This window comes from Amblyomma americanum, chromosome 8, assembly GCF_052857255.1.
Source record: "Amblyomma americanum isolate KBUSLIRL-KWMA chromosome 8, ASM5285725v1, whole genome shotgun sequence".
NCBI lineage: Eukaryota > Metazoa > Arthropoda > Arachnida > Ixodida > Ixodidae > Amblyomma > Amblyomma americanum.
In genome coordinates, this window is record NC_135504.1 from 20,954,052 (window position 1) to 20,972,351 (window position 18,300).

General features: G+C 50.9%; 1 protein-coding gene across 1 annotated transcript; it reads right to left on the minus strand.

Annotated features, from left to right (window-relative positions):
• Positions 1 to 1,035: 1,035 nt before the first annotated feature.
• LOC144102200 (uncharacterized) lies at positions 1,036 to 15,551 on the minus strand. Its single transcript, XM_077635511.1, has 4 exons — positions 15,438 to 15,551; positions 10,220 to 10,719; positions 4,438 to 4,762; positions 1,036 to 1,043 (listed from the first exon to the last, which is right to left on the minus strand). The coding sequence occupies exons 1-4, from the start codon at positions 15,493 to 15,495 to the stop codon at positions 1,036 to 1,038; spliced, it is 891 nt and encodes a 296-aa protein (XP_077491637.1). The 5' UTR covers positions 15,496 to 15,551.
• Between the last annotated feature and the right edge of the window lie 2,749 nt (positions 15,552 to 18,300).

Consider the following 18,300-nt stretch of genomic DNA (forward strand, 5'->3'; position numbering starts at 1 on the left):
CCGTTTTCTCAAGCTGCGGAAGGCCTCGACCGCAGGAGCTCCCGGTGTTTGTAGCGCACTAACAACGCGACGCGACTATGGCGACGCCGGCGCCCGGACTATTTCCTCCGTAAATTCATAAACGAAAACACCGCAGACCATTTGTTCCCGCTCACAATAGCCACAAGAGCGGAGAAGCGGTCGCCCACCTGGATGCCGAAGTGGCTGCAGAGGAAGAAGTCGAAGTCCAGCGGGTGCGTGACCACCGAGTCTACGGTCGTGCCTGGTGGGACGTTGCGACACTTGCCCACGCCGTCGCGGTCGTGGGCGGGCATGAACCTCGTGTGGTGCCGCTTCTGGACCACGATGAACGTCAGTGGTGGCTCGTAGGTCTCGGTGGGACACATTTCCGCACACGCCAGCCGGATGGCGCTCACCTGGGAGATTCGAGAGCGGAAACAAAATAAAAACATGGTCAGGGATTAAAGGCCATTCGACGAATCACGATACATACTTGGTACAGAATGCAAACAAAACACTTTAGGCCTTCGAACTATGCTGTCCTATCTTACACAATTGCAGTTTGAGAAAAACTGTACGGCGAAGAACAGCGTTTTTTTTAGCAATGCGGTTATCGGTAGTACTCTGGTTAAAGGAGCAGTTTCAGCTACCGTTCAGTTCAACGGAAGTGCAGCTTTTCCAACTGACGCTGAAATGAATAACAGTCGGCTGCAGTTTCTCGGCACACACCGCTAAATTGAGTTCACGGGGTTCACATTCTGGATCACGTGATCGGTTTATACATAGCTCTAAAAATTGATTCCCTACTTGACTTCACTCAACCAAAATTTCCGTGCAAGGTTGGCTTTTGAGTATGCCGCTAGTGAACAACCACACATAGCCAAGAAAATTCAGTAGAGGAATGTCCGGCTTCACCGCTCAGCCGTTGTTTTCCTGGTACCACTTCGCGGCATTTTTTTTCTGGATACGACTAAAGAATGAAGCCGCTTTTCCCCGCAAAAGAACCCCCTTCCTGTCAATGGCGCCAGCTGGTTTTCACGAACCTGCAAGGTGGACAATGCAGCGAGCGTGGTGACAATGACAATAGTCTTTCATGTGAGGGGGGAGACTAACCCCTTCCTTTTGCCACTTCCTACATGGTTACCTTAAAAGGCTCATGAGAAATGGTCTACGCCGTTGGCTGCAAGAGAGTCCTTTCAGGGGGAAAAGCCGCTTGGTTCTTAGTGAGACATATTAGCCAGGATAGCAAGATGTGGCAGCCGGAAATGCCGCCCACTCGGCCGAAGCAGTGGGTCAGTAAACTGGTCTAACTACAACCCCCTACTGAGCTGAGATCTCAACAGCAGGTGGCGCTGCCTTTTATTACCCGTGCCACACGCGCACTAGAAATAACCGCAGATGTTTGTAGCCTTAAGTTTGTCTATGCCATTATTTTCGGAGCTGGCAGTACACGTCCAGGTTTAATGACATTATTATTGACAGATATATTTACATTACAGATTCGCCACTATAACAGAGGAGATTACAATCAAATAAATGACGAACTTCAAGTGTTTTCTGATAATATCCTGGCGCCATCTTTTCAAGACAGGTCAGTAGAAGATAACCGCGGGTTCAATTTAGAGACAAGATCGCAGAAATAGTACCCAAACATGCCCCGCTTTTCACGCTATCACATCATAAAGCATCAACGAATGAGAAATAAGAAAAAAACGGTTGATGTACTTTTACTATATGATTTTGTTATATCTAAGCTATGTTGTACAAATTTCAGTATTTGACCCCCCCACCCCTCACACACACACAATGCCTCTCCTGAGGACTGTAAGGTATCTGTAAATGAATGAATAAATAAATAAATAAATAAATAAATTCACGGTGATGATAACGCCTTCAAGGGAGTAAAAAATCACCTGAAAATAAACAGTGTCAATGAGCCAGTATCTAAGAATGTCATTCAAATATAATATAAAAATAAATTTGTAGAAAATGGCACTGTTCTTGCTTGACAACTTGCCAAAGTAGAACTCGCGTGCCAGCTACCTCACAGGCTAACAGTACTTCGGAATTGCTGGTAAAAATGGTGCTCTTTATGAATAAACCATTATCCACAGGATAGTAACTTCTCACAAAAAAAGTTGCATATCTTTCTGCATGCGGAATGGGGATAAGAGTATACACTGCTCGGGCGAATGAGTTGTGGCGAACTCAGTAGGTCGCAAACGGCAGTTAGTCTGTCTAATGCCATTCAATACGAGTACGTGACACTGTTCCGATGGCGTTAAAACTTGATCACTAAGTAATTAATGACATTAAACATGACCTTGTGGCACTGGTATAGCACCCCTAACTGTCGTTCAGTTCAACGGACGGTCAAATGCACAGCCGTTAATATCGCCCGAGCGTAAAAGGGGTGAGACACGGAGCGGGCACGCACAAAACCCAACCACAAGCCTCAGTCTTGGATGTTTACCACCTTTTGAAGAGAAACGATCAAGCTGACGTCAACTAACACCGAGAAGACGTCTCCAGAAATGAATGTCCCGAATGTCCTGAAATTATAGCGCTGTGGAGATCTATTCGGTGCCGTTACGTATATGCACAGCAAGTCCGCTTGTCATAAGACAAAAGGTTATCCAATGACGCTAGCGGCATTGAATGCGGTATAGCTGTCTTAACAAGATGAGCGTTTAGTGGGCACAGTATTGTAGTAGGCGCAGTTGCTTACCTCATGGTTACGGACTTCCAAGAACTGCCCCTCGCTCACTCCGTCTCTGTAGAAGACGATCCGCAGGGGCTTGTAACCGTTGGTGCGGTAGAAAACCAGTAGCAATTCCTTGACCATGTCCTTCAGGTCCTTGATAATTTCCACACGCGCCTTAGCCTTGGAGTCTTCAATCTGTACCCGAATGGTGGCGTGAAACTTGGACGGTACAGGATCTAGGCTTCCGACGCACGCGGCGATGGATGGCCTGATCTTGTCTCCAGGCGATGGGTGCGACACGTCTGCTCCGATGACGATCACGGGCCTATGGAATACCTTGGGTTTCTCCTGCATCAGGAGACTATTGTTGACTCCGCCCATCTTGGCGTTGATCTTTTGGCACAGGTTTTGGATGAGCGATGCGTTACACTTTTGGACAACGTTGTTGTCCAAGATGCATTGTGTGCGCAGGGAGAGCTCAGTCTCTGCCACCTGCTTGATCTCAGCGTAGTTTGTGGCTTTTGTTATCACAGCCACAACCATCTCCAACTGCGGGTACTGCTGGCGCTGCTCCGTGAGAACGGTCCGCATGGGCTGGCGGTTTGTGTCGAACGTGATAACCGCAAGCGGCTGCGCAATGCGCATGCCCAGTTCTTGGCCGATGCGGATCAGCATCTTGATGAAGTTGTCCAGGCAGTCTTTGTGCGCGAAGCGGCTCACGTTGAGAACAATCCACTGTGTCATGGACATCGCCTTGTGGAAACGCTGCCCTCGGAGATCCCACGTACCGTCGCGTGGCTTGCACATGGTGTTGTTCTCAAAAACCAGAGTTGGCGGGTCGAGCACTCTGCCCACAACCTGAGTGGGTTCGGAGTTGATCTTGACGCCGAACTCTCGCAGGTACTTCTCCGAGGTGCTGACCATGTCGCGCACAGACTGACGAATCTCCAGGAAGCGCTTGGCTGGGGGCTTGGCCGTGCGCTTGATCATCTCGGCGGTCTGACTCTCATCGAGTTTCTTCCGACAGTGCTGGCCTTCGGCCAGCTCGCACACCTCCAGTGGAATGTAGACCGGATGCGTCGGGCTGCCACTCTGCACGCAAGGGAAGTTCGGGTACGACAAGCGCCTGTAGCGGCTTTGGAAGTAGTCGGCGACGGAGATCTGACTACCTTCTGATTCAAAATAGATGTCCTTCGCAGCTTCCCTCGTGATCTTGACCACTTTGTACTTGCGCGGGTACGGAAGGTGCGTCACTTTTATGCGGAGTCCTTTGAGCTCCCTATCCAGCCGCACGTACTGGTTGTCGCGCAATGACCGTAAGTCCGCGGGTGTCAACACACGCCGGCTGTCGCTGAAAAACCTGCACATGAAGTCTACCAGTGGAAGCGGCTCGTAGAATGCTGTTGCTGACATGTCGACGTTAAGCATGGGCTTCCATTGGGCGGGTCGAACACTCGTGTAGTAGCCAAACCACACCTCCCGGCCTCCTCCGAGGTCATTGTACTCGTTGGGTCCCGGCGGTCTGAAGAACGAGCGTCCAACCGGCGCAAGGTTGATCGAGGGGCTGTGCCTCAAGACGATGTCGATGGCCTGGAGGAAATCCTGGGGCACAGTTTGTACGCGCTTTTGGAAGACGCCATGCAGGGCATCCAGGTTCACGGTGGCTGCATACTGGATCTTGATGGTAAACTTCTGGCTTCTCTGGTCTTCTTCGAGGTCGACTGTGAATGTACGCTCGCGGAAGTTGAGCTGACGGCGCGTGTACAGGTTCTTGCGGCGATCGAAAGCCGGGATGCAGTTGGCCAGGTCTTGCCGGTACTTCTTTACTAGAAGCTCGATGACTATCCTGTTGATCTTTGTACTGAGGCATCGGTACTTTTTCTGCTCAGGAACCTTGGTCTCCTTGGCAGTCTCCGAGGAGATGTCGACGTCGTAGTGGTAGACGCTGCCGGTCGGTATCTCAATGCTGAAGTGGTTGGCAAGAAGTTGTATGGTCCGGCCCAGCTGGCCGTGGGCGGGCCGCCGCGGGAAGTGAGAGGGCAGGGTTCGCTCGAGCTCCTGCGGCGTGATTGGTGGTAATTAGAGCAGGGCATGAAGAAGTAAGTATGCACGCACTGTTTCGTGTGTTGAGCGTCACACATGTTTGGCCGAATGGTCTTCGATCTACACTACAGTGCAGGACCGGTTCCGGTGAGTCTTAACGGGGAAAGCCTCCTGCACCCCGTGTGTTGTAGCGAGCCTATTAAAGGACGGCGCTTGAACATTAATATCCTCCCCTGAGAATGTTTTAAATGTTTCGTGCAAGCGAAGTTATCTGCAGTCAATATCTAAATTTCTATCTCCTTTCATCACTCTTTTCATGCTCACAGGTCGGCGCTCTTTCAGCCAGCCCTACCCACACGGCCCCACCGCCGGCTGCAGACGCGTTCGGGAATTTTCCCGGTAATGGTGGGGGGGGAGGGCTTCCTGAACCGCCGAAACGACACTTATTATTGGCAGCGGCCACAATAGCTGCCATACTTCTGAATCTAACCGACAGACACATCTGAACAAAAATACGCAGGAGCGCGAGGCGGAGAAATGCACGGGCGTGAAAAAGTCGCTGTAAGGAGCTCGCCAACCTTCGCTCGGGATTGTGGGTTCTGCGCTCAATGTAGGAATATATGGTTCAGGTGTTTATGACGAAAGCTCGTAGTACTTGAGCGAGGTTATGTACACGGTTGGTCAAAAGTTCCGGGGCCACAGGGCTTGCTTCTTTCATCGGTATATCGCGGCATTTAAGGTGCGATTAATGCTATCAAGGTTCGCAGAGTATAGAACGATACCTCTTCCGCCCTCTACGGATATTTTGAGTCTTTGGGTGTGTCATGTCTGCCTGATTATACAGCTCAAAAGCAGACCCTATGGCCTGGGAACTTTTGACCTACTCTGTACTTTCCTCGGAAGGTATTTCAAAGACTTGTTCTATCTTGAGCACATATGACAGGGACGATCGGGTGGATTGCAAAATCAAGGAAACGGACTGCGTGGTTGTGGTGTACATCAAAAGCGAGAGAGTAAGTACTTGTTCTTTCTGTGCCTTTATTCATTTATTCAGGGAACCCTGCCCATGATAGCGCAAGAGCTGAAGTATTTCTTCCAAGGTTTCTGAACCACTCAAAGGGCAACTGTGGGCGATTTTGAATGTTTTATACGTGGTATTGTGTTCCTATTCGCATAACATTTCTTGGGAGTCAATTCTCTGTGCCTTTAAAAGCGTTTTTCAAAATCCTGAGTAGAAGCCCTTAAAACCAGCAAAAGCAAAGAACGCCGAAACTAAAACTGGGTTTCTCCCAAAGAATGACGTCAAGATAGAAGCTTGTCGTCATGCATACATTACTGTCACAAAAACTTTCGGCGCGTTGACTGACTAAACTGGAGACTGTAAGCGACAGACCACTGTTTGTGTGAAATGAGCAAAAACAAAGGTCTTCATTTTTTTTCTTACCTGCCGCGGTGGCTCAGAGGTTAGGGCGCTCGACTACTGATCCGGAGTTCCCGGGTTTGAACCCGACCGCGGCGGCTGTGTTTTTATGGAGGAAAAACGCTAAGGCGCCCGTGTGCTGTGCGATGTCAGTGCACGTTAAAGATCCCCAGGTGGTCGAAATTATTCCGGAGCCCTCCACTACGGCATCTATTCCTTTCTTCTTTCACTCCCTCCTTTATTCCTTCCCTTACGGCGCGGTTCAGGTGTCCAACGATATATGAGACCGATACTGCGCCATTTCCTTTCCCTAAAAAAAAACCAACCAATTTTTTTCTTCTTGCGCAAACTCCAAGCAAATATCGAAGGGCATGCAGCTGGTGACGTCACACGTGCAAGGTCGCCCGCAGAAATCGTCTCGATTGGGACGACAAAATTCGAAAAATTTAATTATTCGTGCTGAGACAAACCGACGCCCGGCGGCGAAGCTCGGCACAAGGAATTACCGTGGAAATTTCGGCATTCGTGGAGGCCAACAAAAGACGCCGCAGCTGGCCATTAACAGCGAAAGATGAACAACATTCACACGAAGTTTTCTGTGAATTGAGAATGTGCAGGCGCGTAATTTATAAAAATCAACAGGTGCAGCCCAAGGAAACATCAGTTCGCCAGAGTGGATGTTTGGGTTCGACGGTGCACCATTTCACTTCGAGCAAAAGAGCATTTAACGAGTGACTAAAAAAGACAATGCACTCACCGCGGTGGCTCGGTGGTTAGAGTGCTCGATCACTGACCCGGCGTTCCCAGGTTCGAAACCGACCGCTGTGGCTGCGTTTCGATGGAGCCGAAACGCTAAGGCGCCCGTGTGCTGTTCGATGTCAGTGGACTTTAAGGATTCCCAGGTGGTCGAAATCATTCCGGAGCCCTCCACTACGGCACTTCTTTCTTTCCTCTTTCATTCCCGCTCCTTTGTCCTTTCCTTACGGCGCGGTACGGGTGTACGCCGATATGAGAGACAGGTACTGCGCCAATTTCTTCCGCCCCCCCCCAGAAAATTTAATGTGGATTAGCCCAATAATAATAATAATAATATTAATCGGTTTTTGGAGAAAAGGAAATGGCGCCGTATCTGTCTCATATACCGTTGGGCACCTTGACCGCGCCGTAAGGGAAGGGGAAAAGGAGGGAGTGAAAGAAAAAAAAAAGAAAGAAGTGCCGTAGTGGAGGGCTCCGGAATAATTTCGACAACTTGGGGATCTTTAACGTGCACTGACGTCGCACAGCACACGGGCGCCTTAGCGTTTACGCGCCGCGGTGGCTCAGTGGTTAGAGCGCTCGGCTACTGATCCGGAGTTCCCGGGTTCTAACCCGACCGCGGCGGCTGCGTTTTTATGGAGGAAAAACGCGAAGGCGCCCGTGTGCTGTGCGACGTCAGTGCACGTTAAATATCCACAGGTGGCCGAAATTATTCCGGAGCCCTCCACTACGGCACTTATCTCTTCCTTTCTTCTTTCACTCTCTCCTTTACCCCTTCCCTTACTGCGCGGTTCAGATGTCCAACGATATGTGAGACTGATACTGCGCATTTCCTTTCAACCAAAACCCATTAAAATTATTACTTACCGTTTTGCCTCCATAAAAACGCCGCCGCCGCGGACGGTTTCGAACCCGGGAACTCCGGATCAGTAGCCGAGCGACCTAACCACTGAGCCACCGCAGTGGGTCAGAATTCCGGCATAAAACAAAACTTTTAATACAGCCAAGGTTTAAGCCTAGAATCGTTTGATATCAAAAATGAAAATTTTCTTCCGCGTGATGAGTTTTGGGATCTAGTAATCATGGAAATATTTATTTTGAATTCACACGTTCTGTGCTACATAAAAAAATCCGGTTCGGCGCATTGTATTGCAGTGTATTGTATTGAGTTATACGGCGTATAAGCAGCTAAGGCTATCATCTTTAACGTGCACTGACTTCGCACAGCACACGGGCGCGTTAGCGTTTAGCCTCCATAAAAACGCAGTCGCCGCGGTAGGGTTCGAACCCGGGAACTCCGGATCAGTAGCAGAGCGCCCTTACCACTTAGCCGCCGCGGCGGGTTGGATTAGCTCCGCTATTCCAGGATATACAAAGCGAAAAGCGAGATTGAGATCTCCACTGACCCACGGAGCCGTTAGCCCGCGTTTCCTTTCGTGAAAATGAACGGTCTTTGGTAAGTTGTCAACGCCAATGAACTCTATGAACGCCGCCGGCTCACTTGTTTTATTTGGTTTTTGAGGAAAGGAAATGACACAGTAACCGTCTCACTGTGGTGGACACCCGTACCGCGCCGTGAAGGAAGGGATAAAGGAGGGAGGGAAAGAGGAAACTAAATTTAAAGTTGGATTTTGAGGAAATGTGCTGCGGTGCACAGCGGCGGAACACCTGTGGCTTGGTGCTACTAGTGGCGCATGGACAGTGGTAAGTAGGGATCGAGAGAGAGAGAGAGAAATGCGCCATGTGACGTCACTGCTCCTCGTGCATGCGCAGCACGGCTCTCCAGGAATCACGCGAAACTGCTCAACCTGCGGCCAGTAAAGCTTCCGCTTTAAAAAGAATTTCACACGCTGGCAACACAACACTCGGCCGCCGGTGCGTAAGTACTGAACCCAAAGGCTAAACTTGACGACGCACCAATTCTTCGAGCCACCCTTTATCCAGGCGACGACTGAGGCCCTGAACCTCACAGAAGAAACTGTGAGAATTAAAAATTGGCAATCGGGGATTGGAAATGACGCTGTACCTTTCTCACATATCGGCGGACACCTGAAACGCGCTGTAAGGGAAGGGAAAAAGGCGATAGTGAAAGAGGAAAGGAAGAAATAAATGCCCTAGTGCAGGGCTCCGGAATAATTTTGACCACCTGGGGATCTTTAACATACACTGACATCGCACAGCACGCGGGCGCCTCAGCGCTTCGCCTCCATCGAAACGCAGCTGCCGCGGTCAGGTTAATAATAATAATAATTGGTTTTTTGGGGAAAGGAAATGACGGAGTATCTGTCTCATATGTCGTTTGACACCTGAACCGCGCCGTGAGGGAAGGGATAAAGGAGGGAGTGAAAGAAGAAAGGAAGAATAGGTGCCGTAGTGGAGGGCTCCGGAATAATTTCGACCACCTGGGGATCTTTAACGTGCACTGACATCGCACAGCACACGGGCGCCTTAGCGTTTTTCCTCCATAAAAACTCAGCCGCCGCGGTCGGGTTCGAACCCGGGAACTCCGGATCAGTAGTCGAGCGCCCTAACCACTGAGCCACCGCGGCGGGGCCGGTCAGGTTCCAACCACTCATCTAAATACGGTCGTTACGTCACAAACTTTCCTTTTAAATTTCGCCCACTCGCCTTGTCTATCTCATTGTTGACCAAGGAACCCATTGCGGTTCCCAAACGTTGTTCAATATCTTGACTTTCTCAGCGGCTAAATCTGATGTTTCACTTCCAGAGCGCCCTATACGTCAATCACTACCACGATGCTTGCTACCCACAGAACTTTTTGTTAGTAAAAACTAAGCCCTGCATAGTCGGCTGCAATTCGAGAAAGAAGCAACGGATGCCCTACGAAGGAAGCCTTGCAGCCAACGGCGTCGGCCGATCCTCCGGACGCCGCTCTCAATCTGATTAAACGGTGGTTCATCTCCTTTCATATGCCACTCCCTGAGATGTCGCGCACGTCCAAGAGGATTGTCTAACCATGAAGTCATGAGAACCAGTCGACGCCTTTGGCTGGAGGGCCTATTTCAAGAGGCATATGCTGATTCGTTCTTGAGTTGTATTATACCGGGGTTTGGTTCTCGTACCGTCTGTGCAAGTCGAAGTTTTGGAAAGGTGATGTTTCCTCTTGCCTTGAAGCTAACAGATAAAGCCCTTTGTAACGAAGCGGTTTATAACGAAACAACTGATATAACGAAGAAGTAACAGCCGCGAACGAACTTTCTACTTTGTTATAACGAGGTTAAACGAGCTACATGCCATGGCCCAAGGTGAAGCCCTTTTCGGAAAACAGTACGCACCTTGATCCTGACATCGTCGCCTGGAGTGGCTTGGTCTCCAGCTTCGGGGGTTTGCTCGGTTACCGCAACGGGCGGCGTACATGGAGGCGACGGTGGTAGGGCAACTGCTGCCGGCTGACTGCGACTCACGGCGGCTGCTGCGGATGCAGGCCGCGGGCTGCTGGCCGCTACCTTGGCGTCACCTGCGGCGGCGGCGGCCCCATAGCTGGGACGGTAGGCGCTGGGCTGAGCGGTGGGCTGAGCGGTGGGCTGAGCTCTGGGCTGCGCGGTGGGCTGAGCTCTGGGCTCCACGGCAGGGGTCGGGCCGCGGCTGACGGCGCGCGGCTGCGGGCTGGGCGCAGCGCCCTGCTGTAGTGCTTGCGCGAACGAAACCCGCGACGGACCAGCGGGCGACGGAGCAGGAGCGGTGGCACCGGCGGGCGACGGAGCAGGAGCGGTGGCACCGGCGGGCGACGGAGCAGGAGCGGTGGCTTGATTGCCACCGCTGGCCGAAGGCACCGCTGCGAGCCGAAAATGCCCGTTTAACGTAGCGTTGATACATCTGCTGCGTTTGCGATCATAGCGATCGTTACGACACGCATATATACACCGCCGAAAGCTGAAGACTGGACAGCCGTCGCCGGAGCTCCGTTGGTAGAGCACCGGACGCTAAATTCAGAGGTAGTGGGTTTCGGATACCAACGGCGGCATGTAATTGTTTTCCGTCTCCTTTAAAATCAATTATCTTTAAAAAGTTTCCTTTTTTTTCCATGGGGGTTTAACGTCGCAAAGAGAGAGACAGAGAAAGACAGAAAGGCAGGGAGGTTAACTAGGCGACACCCGGTATGCTACCCTACACGTGGGAAGTGAAACGGAGGGAGAGACAGAAAAGGAAGAGAACAAAGGGATATGATAACTTTTCCACGTGTCCGTCGGCCGTTACTTGCAGGGTACACAGAGCACACACTGATTGTTCACAATCTTGCACTCAGTCCTGAGTCCTTCAAGTACTTTAAAGGTGCCTTCAAAGCTGTCCTCTGCGATGAAGGCGTACTCCAAGGACCCAGACTCTTTAACAAGTTTTTGCCGTATTAAGCTCCCACGGATGAACACCACATATTATTAAAAAAACATCCCCTATGCTTCTTGGTTCGGTCACTGTTGGCATCTGTCATGTATGTCATAACGAGCACCACTTGTCACTTCCCTTGTCTGCTCAACAGTAAAAGACAGATGGTATAGAGTACCTAGTCGAGGGTTTGACGGTATGCCGTCTGGTCAGTTCAGCAGAATGAATCTTCGGTTTACTGACCATGTGAATGTGGTCAGCTGACTTCAGCTAACATATCTGACATGGTCAGTGACCGAAAATTCAGTATACTGTGGACGAGAGCATACGTCGCAATAGCCGTCCCAACTAAGACGCTGTGCAAGCCGACAATGGCATGCTCCGTGACTACACACGACTAAACACGAAGCGCCCCCAAACATCGTCGTATACCCTTTGCACGGAAGAACTGAGTGCGAGGCCCTAGCTGTCGCACAGGGTCTTAATGTTCACACAAATGTGATCAGCCCTCCCCCCACAGCAACGAAGCAGCAAGAAATCTCCCGCCGCGCATTCAATATATTTTCGACACACGCGCACGCTTTCCTTCTAGTTGTATACTTGAGAACAAAAAAAAAACAATTTTAAATTTAACTTCGCTAACCCTGGAATTCAGCGAAAACAAGGACGCTTACTAAGCACCTGAGGCTTGTCCACGGCAGCGCGTGCATGGACAGCCGTTCTATAGTATGTACCCACACGACCACGTGGCTTAGACGTAGTATCCCATGGTCTTACACCCCCATCAAATGTATTTAGGGTCAAAGGTGGACCCAAATGTCACCTAATGTCAAAGGTCAAAGATCAGAGGTCAACGAAAGGTCATGGGTCAAGGGCAGAGGTCAAGAGTTCCACGCCATAACTGTACCACGTACGGTCATACATGGCTAACGTAGTTGGGCTGAAGGCCATTCTCCGGCCTATGCGACGACTGTTTTACCAAACGTGGTGAAGCTTTTCGCTTAGTGTTCAACTGCAGTGACTTCTTTAGTTTCCCTACTTTTAAAGGGAAGCCCGTTCCTGCGTTCCGCGTCGTAGTCGGTGTAACATATGCTACTTGACAGGTGACGTGTTACTCAGTGTGACAGGTGACGTGTTGGCAGGTAGCAGCAGAGCGAAGCGCCACCTGACATGGCGAGAGGAATGGACAGCCGGAAGGCGGCTGCTACGGGACGATGCCGGAGGGTCGCTAGCAACGCAACAGGAATCTGCCAAGCGGTAGCAAGCGGCTTGCGAAGAGCTGCGCTCAAATTCCGATTTACCGTCTGTCGTAATGGGTCGTCTGTCTGTCTGTTACTGCCAGGAATAAAGAAAGGAAAGTGCACAGGCCTGCTCACTGGCTCAAGCCGAGCCACAATCGCTACCACGTGCAGACAGTAGGAGAGTTGAAAGATGGGACAGAAAGACAGGATAGTAAAGACGCGCTAAAGGCAAGGCCGATCCCAGAGGTAGTGCAATACCGGGCCAACCGGTGGCGGGAAAGAAGCATCCTTCAAACTCCTCGCCACATTTCCAAAAATAAGTCCAACTTGGACCCGTAAGAGATACTCCATGGGTCCGACAACTATAATGGGGCATCAATTTTTTTTCATTTATATATCAGGCGTAAAGAATGCACCTTTCGTACCGCGGATAACGCTTGCTGTCACGGAGAATGTCAACACATGCTGGTTGTGGGAAACGTTTCCCCAAATCCCTGCCTTTCCTCGAAATCAACGGAGTCCAGAACATCGTCAACGCCAATTGCAATGATCACAATGAACGCGGCGGTGGCGGCTGAATGACGTCATAGCTGTCACGTGGTTTCTCCTCGGTTCAAGGTAAAACTCTCCTATACGGCGAAGCAGCTACGCAAGGTAATAGTAAAGCATTCCCTTCACAGGAAGGGGACGATTAGATGGCTGCGCGGCCCTATTGAGCTGCGATGTAGGGGCTACCGCACATTTGGCGAGGGCTGCTTGCCACGGGGGGTACCTGTTGCTAAACCATTTTCGTCAATTCTGATGAGGCGGCTGTTGCGAGTCCTTTCTTCCAAACTTTCCTCTCAATCTCGTTTACCTCTACTACTGTCTGCCCGTGGTAGCGATTGTGGATCAGCTTGAGCTGGTGGGCGGGTTGCTTTTCATTCTTCCCTAAGTCGCAACCACAACAACAAAACCCTGCCACTGATCGCACCACACAGCGGGACGCCAAGCTGTTAAGCCGGCTTGATTTCACCCGGCAGCCCCATAGAGTGCGCACTCTTACCTAGAAACAAGAGACACGCAGTCGCGATAAACAGCGACCACAATCCGGGGAAAGACAGACCTTTGCTGAAAATTGAAAATTGGTTTTTGAGGAAAAAAAAAGACGCAGTAACCGTCTCGCATATCGCGGTGCACACCTGAAGCACGCCGTAAGGGAAGGGATAGAAGGACTGGGTGCAGAAAGGAAAAATAAGAGGTGCCGTAGTGGAGGGCTCTGGAATAATTTCGGCCTTCTGGGCATCCTTAACGTGCACCGATATCGTACAGCACACGGGGACCTTTGCGTTTCGCCTCCATCGAAACGCTGCCGCCGAGGTCGGGTTCGAAACCGGGTACTCCGGATCAGTAGCCGAGCGCCCTAATCACTGAGCCACCGCGGTGGGTAATCCGGATAGCCCAAGCAAAAAATGCACTGGAAACAGAATAATGACGCTGAAACGCGATACCCGAAAGACGCGGGCTCGATCCCGGCCGCGGCGGTCGAATTTCGATGGAGGCGAAATTCAAAAGGCCCGTGTTCTGTGCGATGTCAGGGCATGTTAAAGAACCCCAACGTAGTCGAAATTTCCGGAGCCCTTCACTACGGCGGCTCTCATAGCCTAAGTCGCTTTGGGACGTTAAACCCAAATAAACCATAAAGAAATCGTAAATGCGCTTAGGGGATTAGGGTGCGGAGCTACGGAGGTGTTGCTATGTACCAAGAACGGACTAAAACGAGACGGCAGCGCTTGGAAACGTGCCGTGGATCAAGGCACTGATCAAGCGGAAGAGCGTTCCACAGCACCTGCTCCGTGTCAGGTCAGCAGCATGGACGGAACACACAGGGGCACGGGCGACGCGTGCAGAAGCGCGTGCTCGAGGAGCGGCGAGACGCACAGTGCGCGTGCGCAAGGCGAACGTTCGGCAAGGCATTCTCGGCAGGAACGCGCCGCCGGTCACAAATGCGCGGCTTGGCTGGACCCCCTTTTATTTGTTCTATCAAAAAAAAAAAACGACGTGATGCGAAGCGACGCGATCCTTTGAATTGGGTTATGCGCTTCGGTCAGGTAATTCACATAATCTGTTAGCACTGACGTTGGTAGCATCCCTGGAAGTTAGTAATTTTGTTCATTGCGAACACATTCTGTCGTACAGCAATGCTACCGCTAGGTCATATATTCCCGAGACAGCAGCATCAATGCAAAACGTTGGTTGTCATAACAAAATAGACTAATATTAATGATACCGAAAGAGTGCAATGTCCACAACGCGGGTTGGAGCTTGAGCAAGCTGAAGGCTTAGCCTTTTGACTAAGCGTGCGCATTTTGTTCGAACAAAGCAAGGCTCTTCAGCGCCCGAAGGCAGCGCGCCCATTGCCGGCGCGAACCCGAAGCTTTTGCGACGTACGCAATCCAAACGCTACTTCACATGCAAGCGGAAACGCTATTGATTTCTGCCGCCACGGCGCACAAAGCCGTTTCGAGCCATCGCGGCGGGGGAAGCGGCCAGAGTGAAGAGGTTCCAAAAACTATCTAAATTTTTTCGCTGCAACGCGCTGCTCAATCGCTATATTCGCTCAGTCGCTTGCACGTGAATCAACCTTAACGCGATATAAAGGCTCTCGAGGTCACTTCGGCTCAACCAAACGCGTTTTTTTTTCTCTCAAGTCACGGTCACTCACGCTTAAATAAAAATGACGGTGCATAATAGCGAAAACAAACGGGTAACGAAGCTCTTGAATTTCGTTCAGCCTTCTCGCAAAAATTTAATGCTTTAGAACACAATCATCCTAGCCCACGAGGTTAGGCCTAAAGCGACCACCATGTGACGCCAAATGAACAAAGGGATCGAGCGCCCAAACGACAGCGGCGGAGGCCACAGAACCAAAAGGAAATTCGCTACGCACCTGGAGGTCCAGCAGCTGAGTCGTTTTTCTTCTTGTCTTTGCGCTTTCCTTTCCCCATTTAGATAGCGGGCCACAAACACAAATGGCAGTCACCGGAACGGACGTCTTGACTGTGTGCCGAGCCCCTGGAGAAAGGCAAAAAGGCTGCGCTGTTACTCTTTTATAGGGACTTTTTCCGCTCCGCGATTGGCTCATATGCGACGGCACGAGCTGCACGTGTTCCGTCGTCATTGGCTGCTCTTGGAGACGTCAGGCGCGTGCCGGCGCTTCTGCCTCCAAGAACGCATAAATAAAAAAAACTGTATGGAATTAAAGGGAATCGTCGTACGATACCGCGTTACCCCTTCACCTTATGGGAACGAAAAGTCCCGGCGCGTCTCGAACACGCGCGCTGTGGAACTCGAAGACTGCAAGTGGAGGGTAACTCCGCTTCGAAACCCAAGTAGTCCTAGAAGCTACTTTGCCGAGAGGGTCTAGTTCGGAAAATACATAGGCGCATACCAATGTCACGGGCGTACAAAGTGAGAAAAAGTTACGAGCGCTGTTAGCATTCATTTCCCATTTTGTGCAAATCCGTGGTTTCAGCTCAGAGATCCATCCACATGACTGAGCTACCAGAAAGCGGCGAGTAAAGAAGTGTAGCGAATTGTCAACATTTCTGGCTTTTACCTATGTCTCTATATATTTATTAATGCATCCGTTTAATTCATTTTATTCCCACGTGCTAGAGTGGTTAGGCGTTAGGTGCCTTAGCCAGAGGACGTGGGAACAAAGTCTAAGAGCGACGGCGCCGTTTCGATGTATACGCGAAATTATTTAAAGAACCCTGTGTGTTCGAAGTTACTGCAGTACCCCCCTATACGACGGCCACGTTTGACTTCAACCTGTGTTTAATGCTGGCTATCGAATTCAGGCAGAGCGCCGAGTAGAATGGCAATGCAGTCGCCACGTTTCGCTTGATGAGCGCGAACGGCAAGTGTAGTTTAAATATTTAGCTTAAACGCTTGTCGGTACCTCGTGTTCGGGAAAGAATCCACGCTGGGTCGAACACTGCTGCCTACCACAGCCACGCCAGCATCAAGGAAGCGCCACGTGACAACGTTTAGCCGCCGCGGTGGCCCAGCGGTTGCGGCGCTCGGCTGCTGACCCGACAGACGCGGGTTTGGTCCCGGTCGCGGCGATCGAATTTCAATGGAGGCGAAATTCTAGATGCCCGTGTACTGTGCGATGTCAGAGCGCGCTAAATAACCCCAGGTGGTCGAAATTTCCGGAGCCCTTCACTACGGCGTCTCTCATTGTCTGAGTTGTTTTGGGACGTTGAACCCCTCAAACCAAACCAAACAACATTTTCTTCCTTTTTGTGATGTTAGGAACGCTAGATGATCATGGAACTCCGTTACTGCAGCGTTGTGCTGCCGCCACACTCTTCATGAGCGCTTCTGATCGAATGTCGTGTAGTGCGCAAAGCGCTGAGACCTGATGCCGCAGCGCTGGTCTACGAAAAATTGGTTTTGAAGAAAGGAAACGGCGATGTTATTGTCTCGCTTCTCGGTGGAACAATCCGCTTTCAAACCGGCGCCCGTTCGAAAATAGAAGCGCTGGTATCACTGTAGCGTTTTGCTACATTAGGGTGGTGGTTACACCTTTATTGCCACAGAATGGAATTGATTAGTTGGGACTGGTGCGAGGCAGTGTGGCCTCCACTCGGGGGCGCGGCCTCTTGAGCTCGCGTGATGATGGCCAGCTGCGTTGTTTTCTTGAACTGGCCAAGAGCTTGTCCCATTCCTTCGCCGCGAGAGGTGGCAAGAATGTCATCGTAGAGGGTGGGCTATCGCATTCGGGCAGTGAGCGCGCCCTCCGACCCGAATTTCACGAGGGACGGGTTGATCTCCTTTCATGACCTCACCCATCAGTTTAGACTGGAGAGGCGTGCTTATGCCCCTCCCCACAAATTGTTAACAAAAGCGCAGGAAGTTACCTGACGCCGACTGCAAACACGCTCCCTTCTGAATCCGGCAGTGCTTCCCCTCAAGGACCCCCGGCCAGCACGACCCAAACGGCCATAAATTTGGTGCAAGGGCCACATACGACCACATTCTGTGAAACTGCGCAAATGATCCGCTTCAGGCGGAGTTGTTACCATTTCCTTTCCCCCCAAAACCAATTATTATTATTATTACAGCTCCCTTCTCCCGAGCGGTGGGACGCCGCGCTGGTGAGGTCGGATCCCAAGATTCAAGTATGGACATTACAGCGAGCCAATGAAGTCGCCGCTAGCCATGGGCTAGCGGCCATCTAGTATGTCTCCTGCAATCTGTTCTCGACGCAATAAATGTTTTACAATCCTATCCATGAAAATTGAAAATTGGCTGTTCGGGAAAGGAAATGGTGCAGTATGTCTCAAATCTCGGCGGAAACCTGAACCGCGCCGTAAGAAAAGGGATAAAGGATTGACTGCGAAAAGAAAGCAAGAAGGAAATCCAGTAGTGGAGGGTTCCGGATTTATTTTTACCTCCAGGGGACCTTTATATATTACAATTGGTTTTTTGGGGAAGGAAATGGCGCAGTATCTGTCTCGTATATCGTTGGAAACCTGAACCGCGCTTTAAGGGACGGGATAAAAAAGGGAGTGAAATAAGAAAGGAAGAAATAGGTGCCGTAGTGGAGGGCTCAGGAATAATTTCGATCACCTGGGGATCTTTAACGTGCACTGACATCGCACAGCACACGGGCGCCTTAGCGTGTTTCCTCCATAAAAACGCAGCCGCCGCGGTTGGGTTCGAACCCGGTAACTCCGGATCAGTAGCCGAGCGTCCTAACCACTGAGCCACCGCGGTGGGTGGACCTTTAACGAGCACTGAAA